This window comes from Cupressus sempervirens, chromosome 3 (assembly GCF_028749045.1).
Source record: "Cupressus sempervirens isolate cs-2001-9-10 chromosome 3, ASM2874904v1, whole genome shotgun sequence".
Classification (NCBI taxonomy): Eukaryota; Viridiplantae; Streptophyta; class Pinopsida; order Cupressales; family Cupressaceae; genus Cupressus; species Cupressus sempervirens.
In genome coordinates this window covers 56,869,909-56,893,315 of record NC_143120.1, presented here as the reverse complement: position 1 = coordinate 56,893,315, position 23,407 = coordinate 56,869,909, and the positions used below count along the sequence as shown (strand labels likewise).

At 34.1% G+C, this 23,407-nt stretch overlaps 1 protein-coding gene across 5 annotated transcripts in view; it reads right to left on the bottom strand.

Annotated features, from left to right (window-relative positions):
• LOC149564757 (MADS-box transcription factor 15-like) overlaps positions 1–23,407 on the bottom strand; it is a 287,442-nt gene that overhangs the window by 66,248 nt on the left and 197,787 nt on the right. For 3 of the 5 annotated variants that reach the window (XM_089818352.1, XM_089818353.1, XM_089818349.1), the window contains 3 exons: positions 9,189–9,250; positions 8,950–9,049; positions 8,680–8,721 (listed from right to left, as the gene is read on the bottom strand). In XM_089818352.1, coding sequence (XP_089674478.1) covers positions 8,680–8,721; positions 8,950–9,049; positions 9,189–9,250 — 204 coding nt within the window. The remainder of the gene's footprint in view (positions 1–8,679; positions 8,722–8,949; positions 9,050–9,188; positions 9,251–23,407) is intronic. The other 2 variants (XM_089818354.1, XM_089818350.1) reach the window with 1 other exon arrangement.

Genomic DNA, 23,407 nt, shown 5'->3' with positions numbered 1-23,407 from the left:
CCTACAACTCTTCACTACTACAGAAATAAAGTGTAGCCAATTAAGGTTACAATGGTTTGACCATAAAACATCATCTGCCCTATGAAAGGCTTGCCCTGTTAAAGGATTACAAAGACTGTTAAGTCCCAACTTGTTAGAGGATTTCAACACCCTGTTAGAAGTGTGCCTAGTTGAAGCACTTTTGATCACTCACTTGGAATGTCGTCATATTAAAGGATTTAGTAAGGCCTATTAGGACCACTCTGCTTAAGAGATTTACTCAACATCTACTATTCCCTTAGCACTTTGAGTCACTCGGCATCATCTGTCTACTCGGCACTTGAGTGACTCGACACTCATTGCAACTCGACATGGTCTTGTATTTACATATTATACTTGGCATTCATTACTAGTTTGGCATGAACTAAGTAAATAACTTAAGTGTGTCCACACACAATTATCAAAACCAATATGAGATCAACACAAGCTTTGTTATTGACATGCAATCTAAGTCGGATGCCCTACCTTCTTGTTCAAATACCGCTTGTGTACCCACGTACATTTTATGCTAATGTGACTCAGTGTCGATATGTCTATCATACCATCGTGTTTGAGGTTTCACACCTCTTAAATATGGCAGTCTTCAATATGCTCCCTATTAACTTTGTTCCACATCCTTCAATAAATCTCTTTCGGCAATGTACTATGTCTGCTTCGTACCACCACGGTATTGTTTTATGGTGCCATTTGTCCGCTTGTAACAACGATTTTTATATCTTTAATGTTGTACTCCATACTTGCATTGATGTCGGTGCTGGTATTTTTCTTATTCCATGCATTCTATTAGTGAATTTTGATGTCGTTCCCTATCTTTTATTACGGGAAAAATTCCAATGCTATCCCTTTACCCAATCCTTTTTCAACTCTAAATACCTATTACTCGTGAGAAGATGTGTCCTTTGAGTGAGTAGACATGTAATGTTATCAAATTGCTTCATTAATATATTATTTAGTTGTATATGTTGATAATATAAATGTCGGTTAGGTTTATTTATTGGACTTGTGTATTGTATTTTGTATCTCAATTAGGTATAGTTTGTTGTTTTATTGGATTATATTTAAATGTCTATAATATATATAGAAATTAATATATATTGTATATAATTATTATTTTTATGGATAATATAAATTTATATTATTATTAAATAATTAAGCAGAATAATTAGACTACAAATATTTACCTTTTGTGAATGTTTGATTTAATAATATACTTTTATTAAGTTATAATTGTAGGATTCCCTTTTTGGGAGGGGTCATGACATTTTCAGCAACATGTCCATATTCTTGACAGTAGTGATAACTATACCTTGTATTATAATCCTAGTTATAAGAATTATCACTATGCCTTACCTTTGTCTACTTGTTTGATGACCATTTAGGCTTTGATCTACACTCATATGCTCTATATCCATACTTTTAAAAGTTATAGAAGTATCCTTCAAATCTTTGTGAGCTTGTGGTCTTGGTTATGTATTCATGTGCCCGATCTCCTTGTTTGTTACATTTATCGTAATGACCCATGAATTTCTACTTAGGATTCTAATTCGTACTCTTGCTCCTGTAAACATTAGCAAGATGACCTATCTTACCACAATTATGACAACTAGGTTTGGAGTTTTTAGTTTTGTTACTTCTCTCTTCACCACTTTTGGATGTTTCTCCTTCTTTGGTACTACTGTATCCCAATCCAGAAGTATCACTCTTGGATCTAGGGTATTTCTCTATTGTTCAAAGTATTTGATGGCTTCACTAGGTTTGTTGAAACAATCATCAAACTCCTTTTCTCTTTTTAGGTCCTTTCTCAGTTGTTCATTCTCAACTTCAATGTTGTGATCTCAATATCCTTTGCATTTAGTGCATGATTTGGGGTCATTATTTGCCTCAAGGTTTCCAATTGCATGTTATCGATCCTAGTTACTTCCGATGTTTTCTCTTCCATTTTGTTGGTCAAAATCCTTTTGTCATCTTCAATCATTACTTTGTCCACTTCAACTTTCTTTTTCTGCTTGGTTACTACAAATAGCAATACTAATTGGATCTCTTGTTCTCCCTTTAGATTTTTGACCTCTTCAACTAGGGTTTCATTATTTTCCATCAGATCTGCAACTACTGCATCAAATTCATTGGAGTTTCTATTTGAAAATAATTTATTAGTCTCAATCTCTTGATATTGTGCATCATTCTCCTGAATAGCAATTTATTTCCTTCTCTTCAATGATCTTTTACATCATTCAGATGATGTAGGGCAAGTTGTATTTCAATTGTTTGGTTCTCAATAGTCTTTCCCAATTTGTAGACTTTCATCTCTCATATCTTTACTTAGAGTTGTAAAGCTTTTCATTCAAAAAACTTGGCTCTGATACCAATCTTTTGAAATACAATAGAAAAGTACATTATGATGTTAGAATTCTTTAAAATAACTGAGAGGGGGGGTGAATCAATTATCCAAGGTCGAAATGCTAGAATAATACTTTTTCACAACTTATAATGAGTCTATAAACTTTTCATCCATCCAAACTTAAATCAACCATCTTAGCAAGTTACAACAAATCAACATGGAGGAATAAAACATGCAAGATCAACACATAACACAGTAATTTACGTGGAAACCCAATTTGGAAAAAAACACAAGTAACATGCTACTTGATTTTCACTCTTTTAAAGTGATGCCTTGTTAAAAGCCTACCCTATTAAAGGCTTACAACACACTGTTAAATGTGACCTTGTTAGAGGATTTCACCAAACTGTTAGCAATTGGCCTGATCAAAGGACTTTAGAATATTGACTTGGAATGTAACCCTGTTAAAGGATTTACCTCATGGCTATTAAACTAACCTAAGTCCATAGGATTTAAACTAACTGTTACAATTGCTAGAGAGTAACGATAAAGGCTTTTTGATCTGATACAACTTACAACATACTTTGCAGATTTCAAATCTCACTTCAGTTCTATCCTTTTGCTTGGCTTTAATTACTTCAGCTCTCATAGCTTGTCTTCCTCTCAAGCTTTGTCTCTTTGAGTCTTCTTACTCATCATACCAATGCAATCATCCTTGTGGTCGTCTATCCAAACAGAGTCTCTGTGCTTTCTTCTCCTTAGCACCTTCTTTAGCACTTCATGCTTTTACGCTCGACCACCTTCTCCTTTTTTTTGCTTCATGACCTTATGACTCCTTAAATAGAAATCTGGTTTTCCTTTTCTGCTCAATTCTCCCTCTCCAATTTTAGCATTTCAAATGGATTAGGTAGGATACAATGTATCTACCCCATATCTTGCTCTTATCTAGAAAACTTTGTCTAAAGTCTAGTTGTATTCTCCAAAAACATTCTACATGGTGTTCTATGCCACCAGCTCATCATTCTTATCTCCCATTTAATTCATAGACCTCTAGCTAACCACCATGTCAGCTTAGATCTGGCAAATCTTCAATTTTTAAAATAATGCAGCAACTCGGCACTATTGGTTTACTGATGCTCGACATCTCTATGTTGCTCGGCACTTGTATCTGCTCGGCACTTGATTCTGCTCGACACTCGGCACTTGATTCTGTTCGACACTCGATTCTGCTCGACACTTGATTCTGCTCAACACTTGATTCTACTCAGCACTCGGTTCTGTTCGGCACTCGGCACTTCCTCGGCTTCAACTAGGAATCTGTTCTGCTCCTTAATGACCTCAGTTAGTCTTTACAAATGACTTAGCTAAAACCTTACATCTTTGATATGTTTCAATGTGCCTATTCTCTGTATCTTAGATTATGTCATCAATACACTTTTTCATCAATGACTTAGCTAATCCTTGGACTTCATTACAACTTCATAACTTCAACCTTTCTCTAGGTGTTCTAGTTACGTGTTATTGATTGCCTCCTCGTTGTCAATCAACCAATTGATAGTATTTGGATCACTAAAGCAATTATCATTCCTGCAAGTAGCAAGTTTGATATCAATGACAAAACAATGATTGAGAACATTCTTTACCAGTTCCATATGATCATTCCAACAATTTTCCTCATGATCTTTTCAATCATTTCCAACATGTGAGAGGGGGAGGGGTGAATGAGCACTTAAAACATTCAACATGTAAAACTATTCGCTACACATCTATCTCACAATCTATTCATATAAATTAAAATATCAAATTAAGCATATACATCCATAGCATGAACGTAAGTATTCAACACATGTATGACACAAAATATTTGGTTACCAGAAACCCTCCAAGGAGAAGGTAACTATAGGGTTGGTATGAAACTTAAAAATCTTCTCTACTACAGTAATAAAAGTGTATCTAATGAAGGTTACAATGTTTGATCATGAAACATTATCTACCCTATGAAAGATCTACATTGTTAAAGGCTTAAGAGATTGTTAGATCTTACCCTATTAAAGGATTTAAAATACCCTGCTAAAAGTATGTTTGCTAAGAGGACTTTAACTTACAATGAATTAAGCACCCTGTTAAAAGATTTACTATGGCCTATTACGAACACTCTGTTAAGAGATTTAAACTATTCACCTGTTAAAATGTTTCAGCAATGATCCTTAGGGTACCAGTTTATTTCTTGATGTTAGATCACGTCTATACTGATGTGTACTTGATCCTTTCTAATCAAATGTACCGATGTTGTCCTCTTTTTTCTTTTCCTTGCTCTACTTCTAGCTAATACCAGAATGTAACTCAATTCATAAAACATTAATCACTGTGAATGCTCAATTTGTACATACAAACTCTGATCAATCTTTCTTAGCATTCCTATCTCCATCTCATTAAAGTTTAGGGTTCATCTTCCTTAAGAAGACCTAGGCAATTTCAATTTAGGTATGAATCAATGGCTATGATTCACTCATATTGCTACTTAAACCTTCCCTTTTTGTAATTGGATGCTTGGCATGCATAGAGATTCACAATTAAGATTCATCCTTATGAATTAGAATCATCAAACAATACTTAAGTCAGCTTAAAAATAGTATATATAGTACTTTGTGCTAATACAAACAACTATGTAAAAATTGTACTACTCAGCATCTGAAGTCCCTAGTGCTCGGCACTAACTATAACTTTAATGCTATCACTCAGCATCTAAGTGACTCGGCCTACACTGCTTGCTCGACACATGAATCACTTAGCACATACTATCTGCTTGGCATCTGAGTGACTCACTTGAATCTCTACTTGCTTGACACTTGAATCACTACTTGAGTAGCTCGGCACTCACTATTTACTCAACATGGACTATGTTATATGTTATGATCAACATATGTTACTTATTCGATATGAACTAAGTAGATTACTTAAGTGTATATACACTCATTAGTCAAAACCAATCTGAGATTAACATCCTAGGTCTTCATGAGCCTACCTAGGTTCCCCTACACCATCTTATTCCTTTTTATAAACTCAAAGAGTATACTACTCTCAATTACCCTTATGCAAGGTTTGTCTATCATATTGCCAAAGTCTACCCAAAAAATATGACAATAATTCACAGGTGTAGCATCGCACAAGAATTCAGAACGATAATTTACAATTTTAAATTTAACAAGGCATTGTCCACTTACAAGAAAATTATTGTCTATTTTGATCCAAGCAACATGGTATGGTTTAGGATGTCTCAATCTCTGCAATTGCATATTGTTAACAACCTCTTCAGAAAGAAAATTAACATAACCTCCACTGTCAATGATTACCTTGTAAAATTTTCCAATGACCTTACATTTGGTCTTGAACAAACTTATTCTCAAGATAGGTTCTTCACTAACTTCTTCATTTGACAAGATCATTTTCAATATTAAATTCTCGCAATTTTTTGGTATATTTGGTGTTTCAGCAGTTTCTTCACAAGTCAAAGGGTTTCTTCTACTAACTCCAATTTTCTTTCTCTCCACACTTGAAATAAGTGCCCTTAAACCAAGATCTTTCCTCTATCTTTCTATCATTATTATATCTAGAGTAACCAATATAGCCACATCTCCAACCCCCTATAGTTTGCTGGCTTCACCACGATCATCTTCCACTTCCTTAAGAGTGACAGTGACCTTATCGTCATCCATCTAAGACAACCTCTTCCCCCTTTTGGTTTCTCTATGTCTAACCAAGTCTCCTCCATGTCCGACCTTTTCTCCACTACGATATGAGAGTTTTCTCTCCTCTCCATCCCCTATTGCCCATGTTGTCAAGCTTTACTCCATAGAAGTTTCCCTATGAACCAACAGTACAATGATGATTGCAAGTCATTCCACCGCCACCTACACCAAACCTTCTTGTCACAGTCTGATGATTTCAATATGTTGTGCAGCTCCTATAGTGATTTCTTTGGCTATAAGAAGTGTTCTTTCATTTCTTCCTAGTGTCAATCCCTCCTTCAGTTACAGCAAGGCTTCTAATGAGGAGGGTTTGCAGGATGAGCTCCTCAAGCTCAACAACCTAATCTTGGTTTCCTTTATTCCTACACTCTATAATACAGTTGTTTGCATCAATTTTCCTACTCTTTGTTGAGACACATCACTTATCCGATTCTCAAGACTGGCTCGACGACAGACGCTAGTAACTATAGAACTATCATGCTTGGGTATACCTTTGCCAAGCTCTATGCTACATCTTTGAACATTATTCTTTCCACAGACCTTGACACGACAAATTGTAGAGCTAGGGGCCATGCTAGTTTTCATGTTGACTATTAGACTATGGATGACATTTTGACTCTATGGGCTACCATTCATGAGACTCACCACAACTCTATGAAAGTCTATTGTTGCTTTGCAGACTTTCGTAAGGCCTTTGATATAGTCCTGCAGGTGATCCTTTTCTAGAGACTGATAGATATCAAGATTTCAAAGATTTTATTAACAACCATTGTGATGTTTTATGATAGTGTTACTAGTGGATTAAAGACACCAGATGGTTTCTCAGCCTGGATTCAAAGTACTATTGGCATGAAATAGAGTTTCCCTCTTTCTCCCACCCTATTTGGTGTCTACATTGATGAGATGGGAACCTATCTTAATGTCCACTCACTCCCTACACATGGTTGCTACCTGTAGCAAGTCCTGAATTTTATTCACTTGTTTTCAGATGACGTGAACCTTGTAGCCTCCTCTGAAGAGAGTGTTCAGAGGCTTCTCGATTATCTATCCTTCTTTTGTGACTTGCGACAAATCTTAGTGAATCTAGGTAAAACTCGAGTCATAATCTTTAATTGTTTGAAGACCTCTCATCTACACTTCTACTTTTAGGGACATGAGATTGAGATCACCATGTCCAATGTATCTTGGGGTTATTTTCTATAGACCTCACTTCAATTTGACACATGCTATATAGTCAAGAGTTAGTAAGGTATGGGCTCCCTTGTCATACTCGAGACAATACTTCAGAGACCACTTCTAGAAAACTCAGTCCAAGTTGTCCATCACAGACTCTCTACTTAGACCGATGGTTCTCTACGGCTCGATGGTTTGGGGGCCTTCTCTGCTTGAATCAAATTGGGCTTCGATCGAGCACATCTAGAACCTATGCCTCTAACGTATTATCAGATGCCATCGGCTCAGCCCCCACAGTATTATTCTCATAGAGTTTGGGGCATACCCCTTTTTTATGATTAACCTCACACAAAAATAACAGTTACATGCAAATATAACCAATACCAGAAAATAGTAGATCGCATAAAAGAAAACAAAAGACACCAAGATTTAAAGTGGTTAGCCCAGTCCTTGAGCTACATCCACCAACAACAAGTCCAATATTACTATTATCTAGTGATTACAACCTAAATATAATCGATAATCCCTTATGGCTCAATACCACTACAAGAAGCTACAATATCACCATCCCATTATTAAATCCTTAACCCCAAGAGCACTGCCCATTCACCCTATCATGGGGGCACTTCCCCCAAACCCTCATAGAAATAATCTAGATGAAAATCAAGTAGAATAAACCTCTGAGTCTGATTAGGCTCCACATCACAACACCCTTAGGATGACCACCATCTTCGATTTGATCTAGTTTGTTCACCATCTCTGTCGTTTTGCAGCCTATAGATGACTGGCATAAATACTCTTATTTGGCCTATTGTTCTTCAATTAGTGTGGCAGCCTCCGACCTGACCTCCTAGGCATGCTATTGATTTGTACAATCTTCCTCATTGTTGAGCCCAATTGGGAACGATATTGACCACCTCCGCCCCCCCCTTTCAACTTCTCGTTGGATGCTCCCACTCAACTCATCCTATCACATAAAAATTGAACAGGTATGTTAGACATGATATTGATAAATAGAATATTAGTACAACATGGTTGTGGTCGATAATGGCCTTCTATGCTAAGCACTTTGCTATCATCAAGGATGCTATTATTATGCCCCCTACCTACTTTTCTTGGCATTAGTGTCAACGCTTATGAACTTAAATCAAGTAATTAGCATTAAAAATATTATTGGATATCATATAACTCCATAAGAGACATTAAGAAAATCATAAGCGTAATCACATTTAGTTGTAGTGTGAACTGCAATATGACCAACATACTAATTTTTAGATAATATATAAGGTATATTTTAATTTAATCTATTTAAAAGAAAAATTAATATTAACATAAAATAACACTTTATAATATTTTATTGAAATGAAAAATATTTTTTACCTTCGTTTTTAGAGACTGAATATGATCTATTAACTTTTTTTCCTGCAATGTTCAAATAGCATGCTCTCAATAAGATAATGTAAATTTGGTTCTAACTAATATGTGAATCATACATTAACTTCATTTTATACTTCGGAATAATTAAAAATATTGATAGGTTTATGCATAGTATTAATGTAACGTTATATAACTTTGATGAAATTCAATATAGTACTTATATCATTAATAAGACAATGTGTAAAACATTAAACTATAAGTGTATATATTTACCTTTCTTGAAAATATCCTTCTGGAAGCCAAACTCATTTGCTTCTCAAGACATTGTAGCTCCTTGAAATTTAGGAATTCTAAATCTTCACCAATCATATGTCTATATAATTAGAATAATATTTAATATTAGTGAACTACATAGATATATTTATCGGAATTTAAGGAAAGATTTATGAGAATTTGAAAACTATCACATGAATAAATGAAAATTCAACAAAAATTGAAAACAAAATATTTACCTGTATCTTTTTTCTAAATGTGTGATCCATTTTTGCATGTTCTCCACTTCCAGATGTAACATCTATTGATACAAACAATTTAATTCAATCAATTAATTATAATAACAAATATATTTTACTAAATAGATGGGAAAGAGGTATAACATATCTAATATACCTTGAATTTTATTGAATTTTTATGTAAGTTTGACTTCTTTTTGGAATTGGGTTATAGATTTCAATGACATCTAATGTATTTGATTTTTGGTAGTTTTTGTCACCATTTTATTTTCCATGTCACTTAGATGTTTTATATATATTGTGTCATCTATTTAAATTTTGGAAATGGATTGTACTTAATGTTTCTTCTCCTTCTATGGTTTTAGTTTGTGGATCTCAAAATTCATTGTCAAGTCCACACTACTAATAAGATGTCTAGTTCAGTAAATACTTGTACTTGGTTATTTAGGGTATATTGGGTATATAGAGTAGAGGTGTCAAGTATCTTCTCATGCTTACTCCAACTCGAAATTGGCTAACATGGTAATGTCGAAAGGTCTAATAAATGATAACAAAATAAATATATGCTCAATAAAACTTAATGAAAGATAGGAGCATTGAACACCTATCCTTTGCAGGGAGTTGAAACAAAGGTGAGATATTTGGTCTCTAAAGAGAATTATAATGAAGACACAACATCTATTCTTCAAAGGGAGTTGCATTCAAGATGCATTCCAAGTATGGCCTTCAATGAGAGGTAGAATGGTGGCTTGATTTTACTTCGCCTATGTAAGACATATAATGACTCTCCTAGAGAATCTACATAGTTATCCTATAGTGTATCTAGCTAGAGACCCGATGTATGAAAATGCATTCATGATAATTGGAGTTTTGTGTCATACACTATTTGGTCTATGTGTGTGTGTGCGCTCACACACGCGCGCATGTGTGTCTGTTCCCCTTCAATGCCCTTGTCTTTTGTAACTTTGGTCAATTTATTATCCCCATGAGAATGATGGGGTGGGCATATAGATTTTACAAAGAATCAAAGACTAGGAATGGCTATCCTCTAGCTGCAAGAAAATATTGACTTGCCTCTTTTTCTCTTGTGCTCCCAATTTCATTTTCTACTTGCACTTGGTACATTTATTCTCTTCTGCATTACTATGGTATGATTGAGTACTCATCTCATAAATTCATATGCATATGATACTCCCTAATGTGCAAGGTCCTTATTAAATTTTTCTTTCGACATGATGATATCATTGATAAAAGATTCATCAATATTGTGTCATATATAGTCAAACTATTATATCATCCTATGTTCATGCATCACATCACGTAACTGTTAGAAAGTAGAGTCCACCAAGATAATTGAGGGGAGGTGTGGATAGGGAGCATGAATAAGTTATAAAATTAAGATAACTCTTATTATTATTATTAATTTTGAAACATATAAACAATAAATGTAAAAACCATAGAAAGATAACCATATACGATAACACAAGATTTTTTGGAAAACCATGATTAGGAAATGCATAAAATGATGTACAAATATAAATGTTCCTTGCGAAAGGATGGACCCTATTAAGAGTTAAAGAAATATATTTAGTACATATTAGTCCATGTTTGGAGACTTTGAATCTTTGTTAGGATCTTCCAACCCTATTAGGAGTTCGGAGTTGATGAGAAGTTAGAAGGACTCATTCTCGAAAGAGTCTTTATAGTATCCTCACTCAATAATATAGATGTACCTTTACACTTTCCTCGTATAAACTTCCTTGCCAAATACATTACCTTGTCAAATGACCATGCTCCTACTGCACAAAACACTTCTCTGATCAAAAGATATTATTTACCATGCTCATTGGATCTCACATACTCACATTACACAAAATCTCCATACTACCACAAGGAAATATTTTTTCCTTTATACTAAGTCCTAAAGAATATTATTGAGTCGTCCTTGGGGCTTTTTCAATTTACAATAGTGATATAGGAACACTTAAGGATATTAGATTGCATCATTGTATCCTTTTTTTATAATTACACATAAATTGTTAGCTCACAGACTTCATAACTCTTCACACTTGTAACCCTAGATTTTTCTCACTTAACAAATGTCATCTTCATCTTTTTTGCTGCCTCTACTTTAGTGTGCTCATCAATATTACATCTCTGTTAGGAGATACAATACAATCAAAACATCAACATCAGAATGTAGTTTTCATCTTTCCAAATCTTCTTCATCAATAAAATCTTAAAATCCTCCTAATCAATCAAATTCCTTGCCTTAATCATATATCACCCACATAGAGTGATATATGATGTGTTGTATCCTTCCCAAATGATGTACTCTTTCTTGTTCAAAATGATGTTTATCATGTGTAAGTCTCTCCCAAATTTACATCAACAATAAAGCCATCATTATATCAAACTCCATAACATCTTCAATAGCATGAAGAATCCAAAGATACTATTAAGTATCAATACCAAGAGTCCTTCATGACTTGGCTCAAACACCGATACTCCCCATAAAGGAAGATTCAAGCATCCAGTCCAGATAATCAAATAGTGCTCTACAACAACTGGACTAATACAAGCATTGCATCAACTACTCAAAAGTAGGCTTGGGAATAACTCCAAGAATACCTCTCAAGTACTTACGTGTATCCTCCAACAAAGGTTTTGTAAATATGTTTGATATCTACTTCTTTATATTGACATACTCTAATATAATCTCTTTCTCTACAACTTTCCCTCTCAAAAAGTGATACTTAATAGATCTATGCTTTATTTTAGAATGTAACACTAGATTCTTAGACATACTGATTGTACTTGTGTTATCATAATGTACGATAATATAATCTGTAAACTCAATCCAAATGTTCTTCAGCCTTTGATTCATTGAAATGATCTGATTACAATTGTTTGTAATTGTAATATACTCTTCTTCTACAATGCTTTGTCGGATATAATCTTGTTTCTTGCTTAAACAAGAAACAAATTTTCCTCCTAATAAAAATATTCAACCACTTGTACTTCTTCTATCGTCCACATTGTCTCCCCAATCCAAAATCCAAAATGAGTTGTACCCTTCATTCAATAAGTCATTTGATCTATCATACCGTAATCTAAAATCTGGTACACCCTTTAGGTCTAGCATTTGTCAAGTATTGCAATCCTCCAATCATAGATATATACTTTTTTTGTTCAATAGTATGTATTTTATCCTGTCTAGATAACTTGTGAACATTTTCCATAGGTGTTCAGCCAGGTTTAGAATTTTCCAGTCCAAATTTTTTCAACAAGTCTTTCAAATACTTAGCTTGTGATATGAATATACCATCTTTGTGCTAAATAAAGTCCAATCTCAAGAAATACTTTTTCTCACCAATCATAATCATCACAAATTCCTTCTTCATTTCTATTTCAAATGATTCACTTGCATCACCGTCACCTTCAAAGATTAAGTCATCCATACATAACTCAACCATTAGTAATCCATTGCCAATCTCCTTCAAATACAAGTCACTATCATCATTACCACCATTTAAGTTCTATGAATACCAAATGCATGTCTTCTTATTTGTATTATATCCCCCATTCACAATTCCCATTAATATAAACATCTTAAGCCCAAACTCACATTGGTTCTAAAGAGTGTTTCATGCTCAAATCACAACCATATAGTAAACAACATGGATAAGGAATGTGTTAATCTCCTTCGTCAATTAATACTTTACTCTCTCCCATAAGAAATACTCTTTTTCATTTATTCATCGCTCCCCTGAAGTATATTTTCTCATTTCCCCAAATAATGTTTTCCATGGGATAATCTCTCTCCTCCATTCACATAAATGACCAAGGCATGATTATGTGAATTCTCCTAGTTTAATCATTTCCAAAACAATACATTCATGCTCAAGTATCCAAACACATTCTTTAATACAAATATCAAGAGTTCTCAATGCGTTACCTCAAACAAATATACTCCCCCATAGGAGAAGCAACACGCATCTTGTCTAGGTAACAGATATAATACTCTGATACCAACTAGACAAATGCAACCTCTACATTAGCTGCTCTATAGTAGGTTGGGGCACAACCCTAAGAATACCTCTCAAAAATTCAAATGTTTCCTTAGCCAAAGGTTTATTGAATATGGTTGCTATCCCCTCCTTTATGGTATGTTCTAACCGGATTTCTTTCTCTACGACTTGCTCTCCAAAAAAGTGATACTTAATAGATATATGCATTATCTTTGAATTTTTAAAATGGATTTTTCACATACTCATTGTACTTGTGTTATCACGATGTATGATAATAGGCTTGGCAATATTTACATCCAAATAATCTAGAATATTTCACAGTATGTGCACGTCCAAACCAAACTTACTAAGGTCTCTTACAATTGCCTTTCTAATCATCACTTTGTTCATAGTGTATACTATTGTGTTCACTACTTCACTCCAAAAGATATGTGATACATTGTTTTTAAACATCAATTTTTTAGCTACTTCTGTCACTGATCTATTCCTTCTTTCTGTTACTCAATAATTTATTTGAGTTTTACGGGATAAAATCTATCTCTTCATACCATTATCCTCAAAAAAATTGTTAAACTCATTTGAAATAAATTCTCGTCCTCTATCACATCTCAAGCATATAATTTTCGGACCATATTTATTCTCACCTCTATTTATAAATACCTTCAATTTCTCAATATCATTATAGGTATCTATAAGAAATTCAACCCACGTCATTCTGGTGAAATCATCAATAAGACACATGAAATACCTTTCACCATAAAATGATCTTGTTCTTATAGGACCACTCAGATTTGTATATACAATATCAAACTTTGTTCATGTAGTAAATTGTTGGAATTAAAGGTAGAGTAACTAAGAGGGGGGTCAATCAGTTACTTAAATTAATCCGCAAATCCCTTAGATGTCTTGAAGATCTAGTTGCTGCTGATACTCGGTAATCAAATGCTGTAACTCCGTAAATTAAACTCTTACTTATTTTTCAGGCATTCATGCATGTAACTGAAAACAAAATGAACACAAGAGACACCAGATTTAACGTGGAAACCCAATATGGGAAAAACCACCAAGTAACTAGTCACCAATTTTTCACTCTTTTGAAGTGAGCCCTGTTAGGAGCCAACCCTATTAAAGATTAAAATACACACTGTTCGGTGTGACCCTGTTAGAGGATTTAATCACCCCATTAGGAGTGGTCTTGGTAGAGGTCTTTAAAACAATTTGACTGAACTGTCACCTTGTTAGACGATTTACAAAATGGTTGTTAAACCAACTCTATTAAGAGATTTAGAATCACTACTACAATGGTTAGAAAGCAACAATGAATTGACCTGAACAAGATGCAGCAGAATTTGCTCTACAAGTCTCTGTTCAACATCATTAGATCCTCCTTGATCAAATCTGGATCTGCTGCTCCTCAATGATCTCTGATCATCCTTCAAATTTGCTTCCACAATAATTAGTCTTCATATCACACTAACTTCTCATACTTCAACTTTTCTTTCTTAGAATTTGTAACTTGACATCCTACTTATACCATTCAGTTTGTCAAGTCAGCCCATTTATATGTTATATTTACCAATAAATCACACATCAGTCGACTACAGATATTACTCTGAACAAATACACGTTATTTCATAAAACAATGAAATCCTTTACTGGCCGACCCTGCTTGGTAAATACTGCTTCCAAAAATTTCCTAAGTTAACCTTTTTGACTAGGTTAACATTGCAATATCCTTAAAATCCTCTGGCTGCCGAGTTTACTCGGTAAGAATTGAATTTCTTTGATTACCTTGAAAGCTCGGTAAGAACTGCTTCTGCCAAATTACCTTTGATGACCGAGTGAAATCGGTAGGAACTGCTTCTTCCATATTACCTTTGATGACCGAGTGAACTCGACAAGAACTGCTTCTTCCATATTACCTTTGATGACCGAGTGAGCTCGGTAAGAACTGTTTCTTCCGCATTACCTTTCATGACCGAGTGAGCTCATTAAGAACTACTTCTTCCACATTACTTTTTGATGACCGAGTGAGCTCAGTAAGAACTGCTTCTTTGCTTTGCTGACCTTCTGAGCTCAGTAGACACTATCATTTGACTTGTTGACCTTCTGAGCTTGGTAGACACTGTCTAATGATTGATATGACATTTGTGTGACATCAAAGACAACACACAATTTGAACAATTGTATGCAACAGTAAATGTCTTACTTGGTAATGAAATTTTCTTCTTCTTGTTCATTATAAATTCTTTGCACATCATATTAATAGCTTTAACAATCTTCACTAAATCTCTAACTATGAATGTAGTACTAACTTTTACAATGGTATCAAACTTGATATCACAAAATCTCTGATGCCATAACCAACTATCATCCACTTTAGCAACTAAAAAAGTAATTCAATAAGGGTTCAACTTAAATACATTACCTCTTTTCCTTGTACTAGTAAGAAATCAATTTACCATCATTATCCTTGACAATGTAAGCCTTCTCTACAATATAAATCTAATATATTGCATTATTTCCAAGTATATCTGCTCCTTTATCACAACTATTCAATTCAACAAACTTATTCAAAACCTCTTTCCCTTGTACTAGTAAGAAATCAATTTACCATCATTATCCTTGACAATGCAAGCCTTCTCTATAACATAGAATTGATATATTGTATTATTTCCATGTATATCTACTCCTTTGTCATAACTGTTAAATTCAATAAAATTATTCATGTGTCCAATATTTTTAACATTTTTCCCAACTATGGATATCATTAACGATCTTATAACTTACATAACAAATTAAATTCATTAAGCCAAATAGTAAACACAAACATAAGCGAAAACCCTGGTGGGGATGGTACCCACAATATGATTCACTAATTGGAATTGTCTTGTTAAAGATATTGACATTCTTAGAAGTCCATTACATCCCTAGAGTATATTGGTCCTTGATACAGAACTAGGCATTGTTAGAAGCTTCAACCTTGTTATGAGTTGTTCTTATAGTTACAATATGTATACAAGATTATCCCACTACAAAAACATTCAATATGTAATTATATTTGTATACAAAAGGAATAGATAGAAAAACCTCTTTCTCAATGCTAATATCCTCAAGATCTAATATGATCTTTATAGCTCACTTCACTAACTTTGAGAAAGTCAAACAAGAGACAAAGGCAAAGGAAAAGTAGGCATTGAGAAAATCAAGAAGGAAATGAATCAAAAATAGAAAAAGAGAGAAAAAGATGAAAATAGTCGAGCAAATGGAGCTAATGTCACCCAGTCACATGGAAAACGTGATCATGTCATCTCAAACTAAGCAAGAGAGGTATTTATGGAACTATATATTTAATTGATATTTCTGTTAGAATATATAGCTAACGAATATAACTAAGAGAGGGGGTGGGCGGGAGGGGGTGAATTAGTTATCCAACTAATATCACAATTATTAACCTAATTAAACTTTAACCATATGAGTAATATAATCAGAAACCACATCAAGATACTGATGCACAATAATACCAGATATGTTAAGTAGGGAAACCCTTGATCAGAGGGAAAACACCGGTGGGGATGGTACCCACAAAATGATGTACTAATATAAATGTTCCTTGTTAGAGGATGGACCCTATTTGGAGTCTATGAATACATTCATTACATATGAGTCCTTGTTAGGAGACTTTGAATCCCTATTAGGAGTTCTGCCAACTCTGTTAGGGAAAGACCAATGAACCCACTATCCAAATAATCTTTGTATTATTCCTTGCACAATAATAAAAATGAAACGTAGTTCCTTCCTCTTCCTTTGTAATGTCAACCAAACCTCTACCCCATTTGAACACAAGTCAACTGTTTCAGGGCAACACAAGTCAACTCTTCATCACGATTGGTTGAAATGCTTGTGCACCTGGATCACTCCCACTTTTAAACTCAACCCTTGATCACATGGATCTTGCCTCATGATCTCTATCATTCATTTATCTTTAAAAGGGAGAGCTCTCTCCTCACTTCAAAAAAATCCACTCTTTTACTAACTTTATCCTGTAGGATTGAAGATCTCATACCTGTGGAGCTTATCTTCTTCTATCCTCTATTCTTCATTCTTCATGATTCTGATTCATTCTATCTTTTATCCATGCTTATAGCTTAAATAATCTAGTCTAAACACGGGTTGTAATACTTATTTTTATGTTCATTTAAGAGCCACCATCTCATAGCCTCTACATTTTGTTGGTAGACAACTATAAGCTGCCTCTTTAGATACCCTCTTTCATGGGTATTCTCAAGAATAGCAGTTTATAGAAGTGTCACACATTTTGTACACACAATTTGTTGCTGCGACATACTTTTCCTGAACTATACTCTGCACAATACAATCCTGCTTCTTGCTTAACCAGGAAACCCATCATCCTCCAATGCTCCATCACTAGTGATCTTTCTGCCATCCATACTGCCTGCCCAATCCAAATCAATATATGCACATAGCGTTAAGTGACTTTACCTATCATACCAAATTCCATTGTCAAATGTTTCTTTCAAATATTTAAATATTCTCTTTATTGTTGCAAAGTGATACTCCTTACGATCAGCTTGAAATCTAGCAACAATCCCAACTACATTTGCTATACCTGGTTTGGTGTGACTTAGATATTGCAAACGTCCAATCATAGATCTGTACTTTTTCTACTATACTGCAGGTGCCTCATCTTCACAGGATAACTTGTGGCCAATTATCATAGGTTTACCAATACATTTACAACTTTCTAATCCAAACATTTTCAAAAAATCCTTTATGTACTTAGCTTGTGAAATAAAAATACAATCACTATTTCGCATAATCTGTTATCATAGGAAAATTTTTATTTCTCCTATCATGCTCATTTCAAACTCATTCTTCATTTGTTCAAAAAAATTATCACTTGCTTCATCATTACCTCCAAATATGATGTCATCAACAAACACTACTACTAGATCAGCAAACCATTTCCAACTTCTTTCAAATAAAAATTATTACCTTTTGTTCCTTTAGAAAATTCAAGCTTTGCCAAATAACTGTCCAACCTTGCATACCAAGTTCTAGCTGCTTCCTTTAGACAATATAGAGTTTTGTTTAATTTGAATACCATGTTTTTGACTTCAAATAAATGAAAACCTTCAGGCTGCTCAATATATACATCTTCTTCAAGTTCTACATTCAGGAAGGCTACTTTAACATCCATTTGATAAACCTTGAATTTCTTATTCTCTCCATAAGACAAGAACATCCTTACTTCTTCCATTATAAGTACATGTGCATATGTCTCCTCATAGTCTATGCCTTCTTGCTATGAATATCCCATGCATACAAGTCTAGCCTTCTTCCTCACAACCTCACCTTGCTCATTTATCTCATTTTTGAATACCCATTTGGTTTCTATCACATTCTTGTCATTCAGTATAGGAACGAATTCTCATGTATCATTATTTACAATCTAACCTAATTCTTCCTTTATTACTTGAATCCAACGATCATCTTTGCATACTTCATCTGCTCCCTTAGTTCAACCTCAGATATCAAACATATCTCGTCACTAACTCTATTTCTTGAGATCACACCTTTGCTTCAAATTATTTGCTTAGGAGGGTGATTCTTTGTGAGATTACTATTAGGGGTAGGAGTTGACATCTCAACTCTTATCTCATCTCTAACTTTAGATCTCTTCTCGTCTGTTTTCTCAAAAGTTAACACATCACTCTGTAAATTATTATTAGTCTCAAAGAAAACTTCTAAATTTTGTCTAACAATTCTAGAATTATCTTCGTCCTCATCTGAATTATAATCTACAATCTTTTCCTTAGTTCCAAACTTTTCATCAATCCTTACATTTTTTGCATTAAACTATTGTCTTACTTCTATAGTTGAAACATAGCTATTTCTTGGTTTTCAATGAATAGCCAAGAAATATACCTTCATCACTTCTTGGATCAAACCTACCAATGTCATCATCTGTCTTTATATAACATTTTCAACCAAATATTCTAAAATACTTCATTGAAACCATTACAGATAAATTACAGATAGCATAAACTCTTGGAGAGGATGAAGAAAATGATAGTCGTGATATGGAAGAGGAAGAAGAATAAGGTGACAAGGCTAGAGCCCTAGTTGTTGTCACTCCATCAAGTAAGAAGGCTAGAGGAACTAAGAGGAAGCCAGTAGTGACACCCCTCTCTCCTCCACCACCAACTAAGCGAAGAACTAGGGCAGATACTAATACCGAGCAGATTCAAAAATAGAAAGTAGTAGAAACTTTTGAGCCCAGTGCCCCTAAGCCTAAGAGAAGGACATTGGTAAAAGGACCACCCAAAGTGCACACAAAGTTTATTGAAGAGGTATGTAAAAATATCTTCAAGATTATCTCACTTTACATTTGTAAAATATGATACACTCGATAATATTGACAAAACCAAAATTGGTGACGCTATGGTAGATATGAATGCTAATCACAAGCTAGCTCCTAGTGAAATTGGGAAGAAAATACAGAAAGACTTATATGAGAGACTAGAAAGAAGATGATAGTCGGAAAAAGTAAAAGAGAAAAAGATGAGGATTGACACATTAGTGAAGTCATGCCTAATCTATCCCTAGATAAATAGGAAATTTTTTTGGTTATGTATAGCAGTAGATTTATTTGTAAGTATAGAATGTTTTTTATTTTACAAAATAAAATGGAAGTTGTAGCACAACAGGATGAATTTCTTTGCAAAAGCATTTTTGGGCTATTAACCAAAGGAGAAGAGACAGAGAAATAAATCGCAACTACGACCATAAAACATGATCAGAGCAGTAGAGAAAGTTCAAGTGTGTCAAGTCCACAAGGCAACATGTCACCAATATATGACGACACCCCTAATACTCTAGAGGCCAAGAAATCATGGCTCACAAAAAAAAAAGCATAAACTGAGGTAAAAGAAACAAGTGTAGACAATAAGACTATTTCAGGACCTCATATTAAAGAAAATAAAGAGATAAGTAGTGATGAACCAAGGGCGACCATTTTTGTCTTGACCACTGTTACACCAACACGACCAAGTGGTAAAAATTCCTCACCAACTCCTAATGCAGTACTCAGCAGTAGTCACGGAGAAGACGAAAAGAAATAAAGGATACTTCACTAGATATTGAAGTCAGTCTCGATGAAATAATTCAGATGCTACAGTTAGATATGGAAAATCTCACCTTGGAGAAAAACAATTTTGTTACAAGAGATTTTGGTGAAAAAGAAATATCAAGAACAGTAAAAAAAGATAGCATAAATAGGCGGAGTTACTCTATGGTGTCAAAAACATTTTTGTTGATTCTTTTAATAGTCAAAATTTTGATGATCGAACCTTAATCATTACCCAGGGTGTAAATATTATTAAACAAGTGAATGTTGGCAATATCGAATCAAATTAAAAATTTATCGATTGGTCCGCTAGAAGATTTGAGAATAACGTTATGGATAAAGTTTTCATAACCATTGTTGAGCATAAAGTGCAATTGTAAGAGCGTGTACAATTTATGACAAAACTTGTACAAAAAGTAAAAAGTTTGTCCAACATTTTGTCATAGGTGTCATCATTCACAAATGTTATTCAACCACAATTACACCGGATTCAAGCTGAGATAAAGATATCCAGCAACATTATTTCACAGTCGATAGGATCTAGTATTAATCTTTACAATAATTTAATGTATGCTCAAGGCGCATTGTTCGAGCTTTACACAACAAACAAAAACATGAGATCTAAATTGATCTCTATTCAATTTTTGAGTGGCTGACAGCTCAATTGATTTAGCTGCAAGATTATAGTTGTAGAATCGCATCTTGGAGGCAACAAGAACCACATGAGATAATGCACTATCCATAATCACTTGAGTTCATCTCACATTCATTGATAAATATGGTTTTCTTCCACCCATTCAACCCCAACAGCCATGACATAAGCATTAACAAATAAGAGGAAAATGGATTTGTTAAAGGGGGAATCCATTTTACATTTTTTACTCATTATTTATTTTTTGGCATAAGTCATAAGACTCAGCGGCGACCTCAATATGAGATCATATTTGTAATGATGTAAGTATGGAAAAGTGTTTTTTTCCACTAATATAAAAGGGGGAGGTTGTTTGTATCTCTAGTTATATAGGTCAAGTCATGTACATAAGTAAGTATATACCGAGCTCTATAGGAGCAGAATAGTTATATGATCACCAAGTATTTTCTATATAAGTGGAGCTCAACATCGATCGAGCAATTTAAAGCATACAAGTGTCGAGTTACATAATATGTGTCGAGCACAATACAAACTAAGCAACAACAATATTGAGTATTAGATATGGAAGGAGCATTTAATATATGTAGAGGTGGTTATAGAAAATTTTATGCATTAATGATGTTTACATAACATACTAAAGCACTAAGATCCCAAGATGAGAATGAAGCCAGCAAAACATACGATCTCACCAAGAAGGATTAGCCAATTATGCCTCCTTTTACAAAGGAAGTACCCAAACCTCTGATCAAAACTCCAATCCAACAATTGGAACATGAGGAGGGTCACATGAAACAAGGCCTAATAATGTGCCAATCTTGGAACTAGGTCTTACAACTTCTAGTGCCTTTTAGTGCCTTGTAAGAGCAACTAGTGATTAGTTGTCTATGTAAAAGCTTTTCCTTGTGATTGGGATTTCCTAGCAGTGTTTTAAGTTGAAATAACCATAATCATCGTGTTAAACACTTGTGATAGGTGTTTTGGGTGAATTGGCTTTGTAAGGACACTTATTGTATTCATAACTTTAGTGGAGAGGACTTGGGGAACCTTTTTTTTTTTCAAACCCACCATTGGTTCCATTACATCAGATCCCTATGTCTTGTGATCAACAATTTAGATGGACAGCCAAATTATGGAAAAATCTAGAAAACTCTTTACATATCTCATTAAATAGAGAAGATCTTAAACTACATCGAAAGAAGATGATGATTAGTATCGTGTGGCGATGAGAAGAGAAGAGAAGAGTGTGCATGTAAACAAGAAGTAACATGCAAAAAGTGAAGTGAAAGATCAAAATCAAATCAAAAGTTAATTAAAGTGTTTTGTTATCTCTTAACACAGAAAGTGAACTAATCAAAGTGGTGAAGGGGAAGAAACTTATTATCAGCTCAGAAGAGAGGATTAGTTAGCAAGGAGTAGACTCAAAATAAAGTTACAAGGCATACCTAGAGTTAGGTAGTAAATTAGTTCTAACCAACTTGAATCAAGGTAAATCTTTTAATAGAGTGGTCTTCATAGATCTTTGTAAATATCCTAACATAGTCCTTACTTTATTATAAGTGTCAAATCCTCTAACAAGGTGACACCTAGCAGTCTCAAATGCTTTTAATGGGCTGGACCCCTCACAGTGCAATTCATATATCATAATCAAATTTGTAACTCTAACAAGTTAACTGTATTACTATAGTAGTGAAGACTTGTGGATCTCATGGGCAATAAATATTGTGTTATCTATTTATTTTCATGCACGTGGTAGATTAGTTTTACACATTACACCAAGTTTATTATTTCAAGTTTAATATGCACAAGTTAAATGGTGGATGCGTGAATGAATTGTTGAAAAGTAAAAGTATTTAAATTTTTGATTCACCCCACTGTGCATATCTTGTTATCCTCTTTTTACCTCCATTAATCAACATTCTCCACTATTCTATTGGTTGCCAACAGTGTGATCTGATTAAAGATGCACTTCTTTTCATGTTTTCAAACAATAATTCCATTGGAGTCTTTGAGGTGCTTTTTCTTTGAATTTTAGAGCTAGGTGTCCGTGTTGGTATGACAATCTGAATTTGCATATATTAATTGTCTTATCTTCCTTTTTCAATTTCCTCTGTCATTGAATTTTTAGTTTTGTTTCTTATCCCTTTTACTTTGCCTCTAGCCACATAGAAACTTCTTCTTTCTCCGTTGGAATGTGTTCTAATTATTTCTTTAAATGAGAACTTTCTTGAGTATATAACTTCTATTTGTCTTGCAACCACCCATTAAATTTCTTAAGTTCATTTGCTGAAGTAACCAAATCTGCATCATTCTCTTTTTCTCTCTTCTTCTTTTATACTTCTTCATCTTTCTTCTCTTTCGCTTCCTCATATTTCTTTTCTTATCCTTC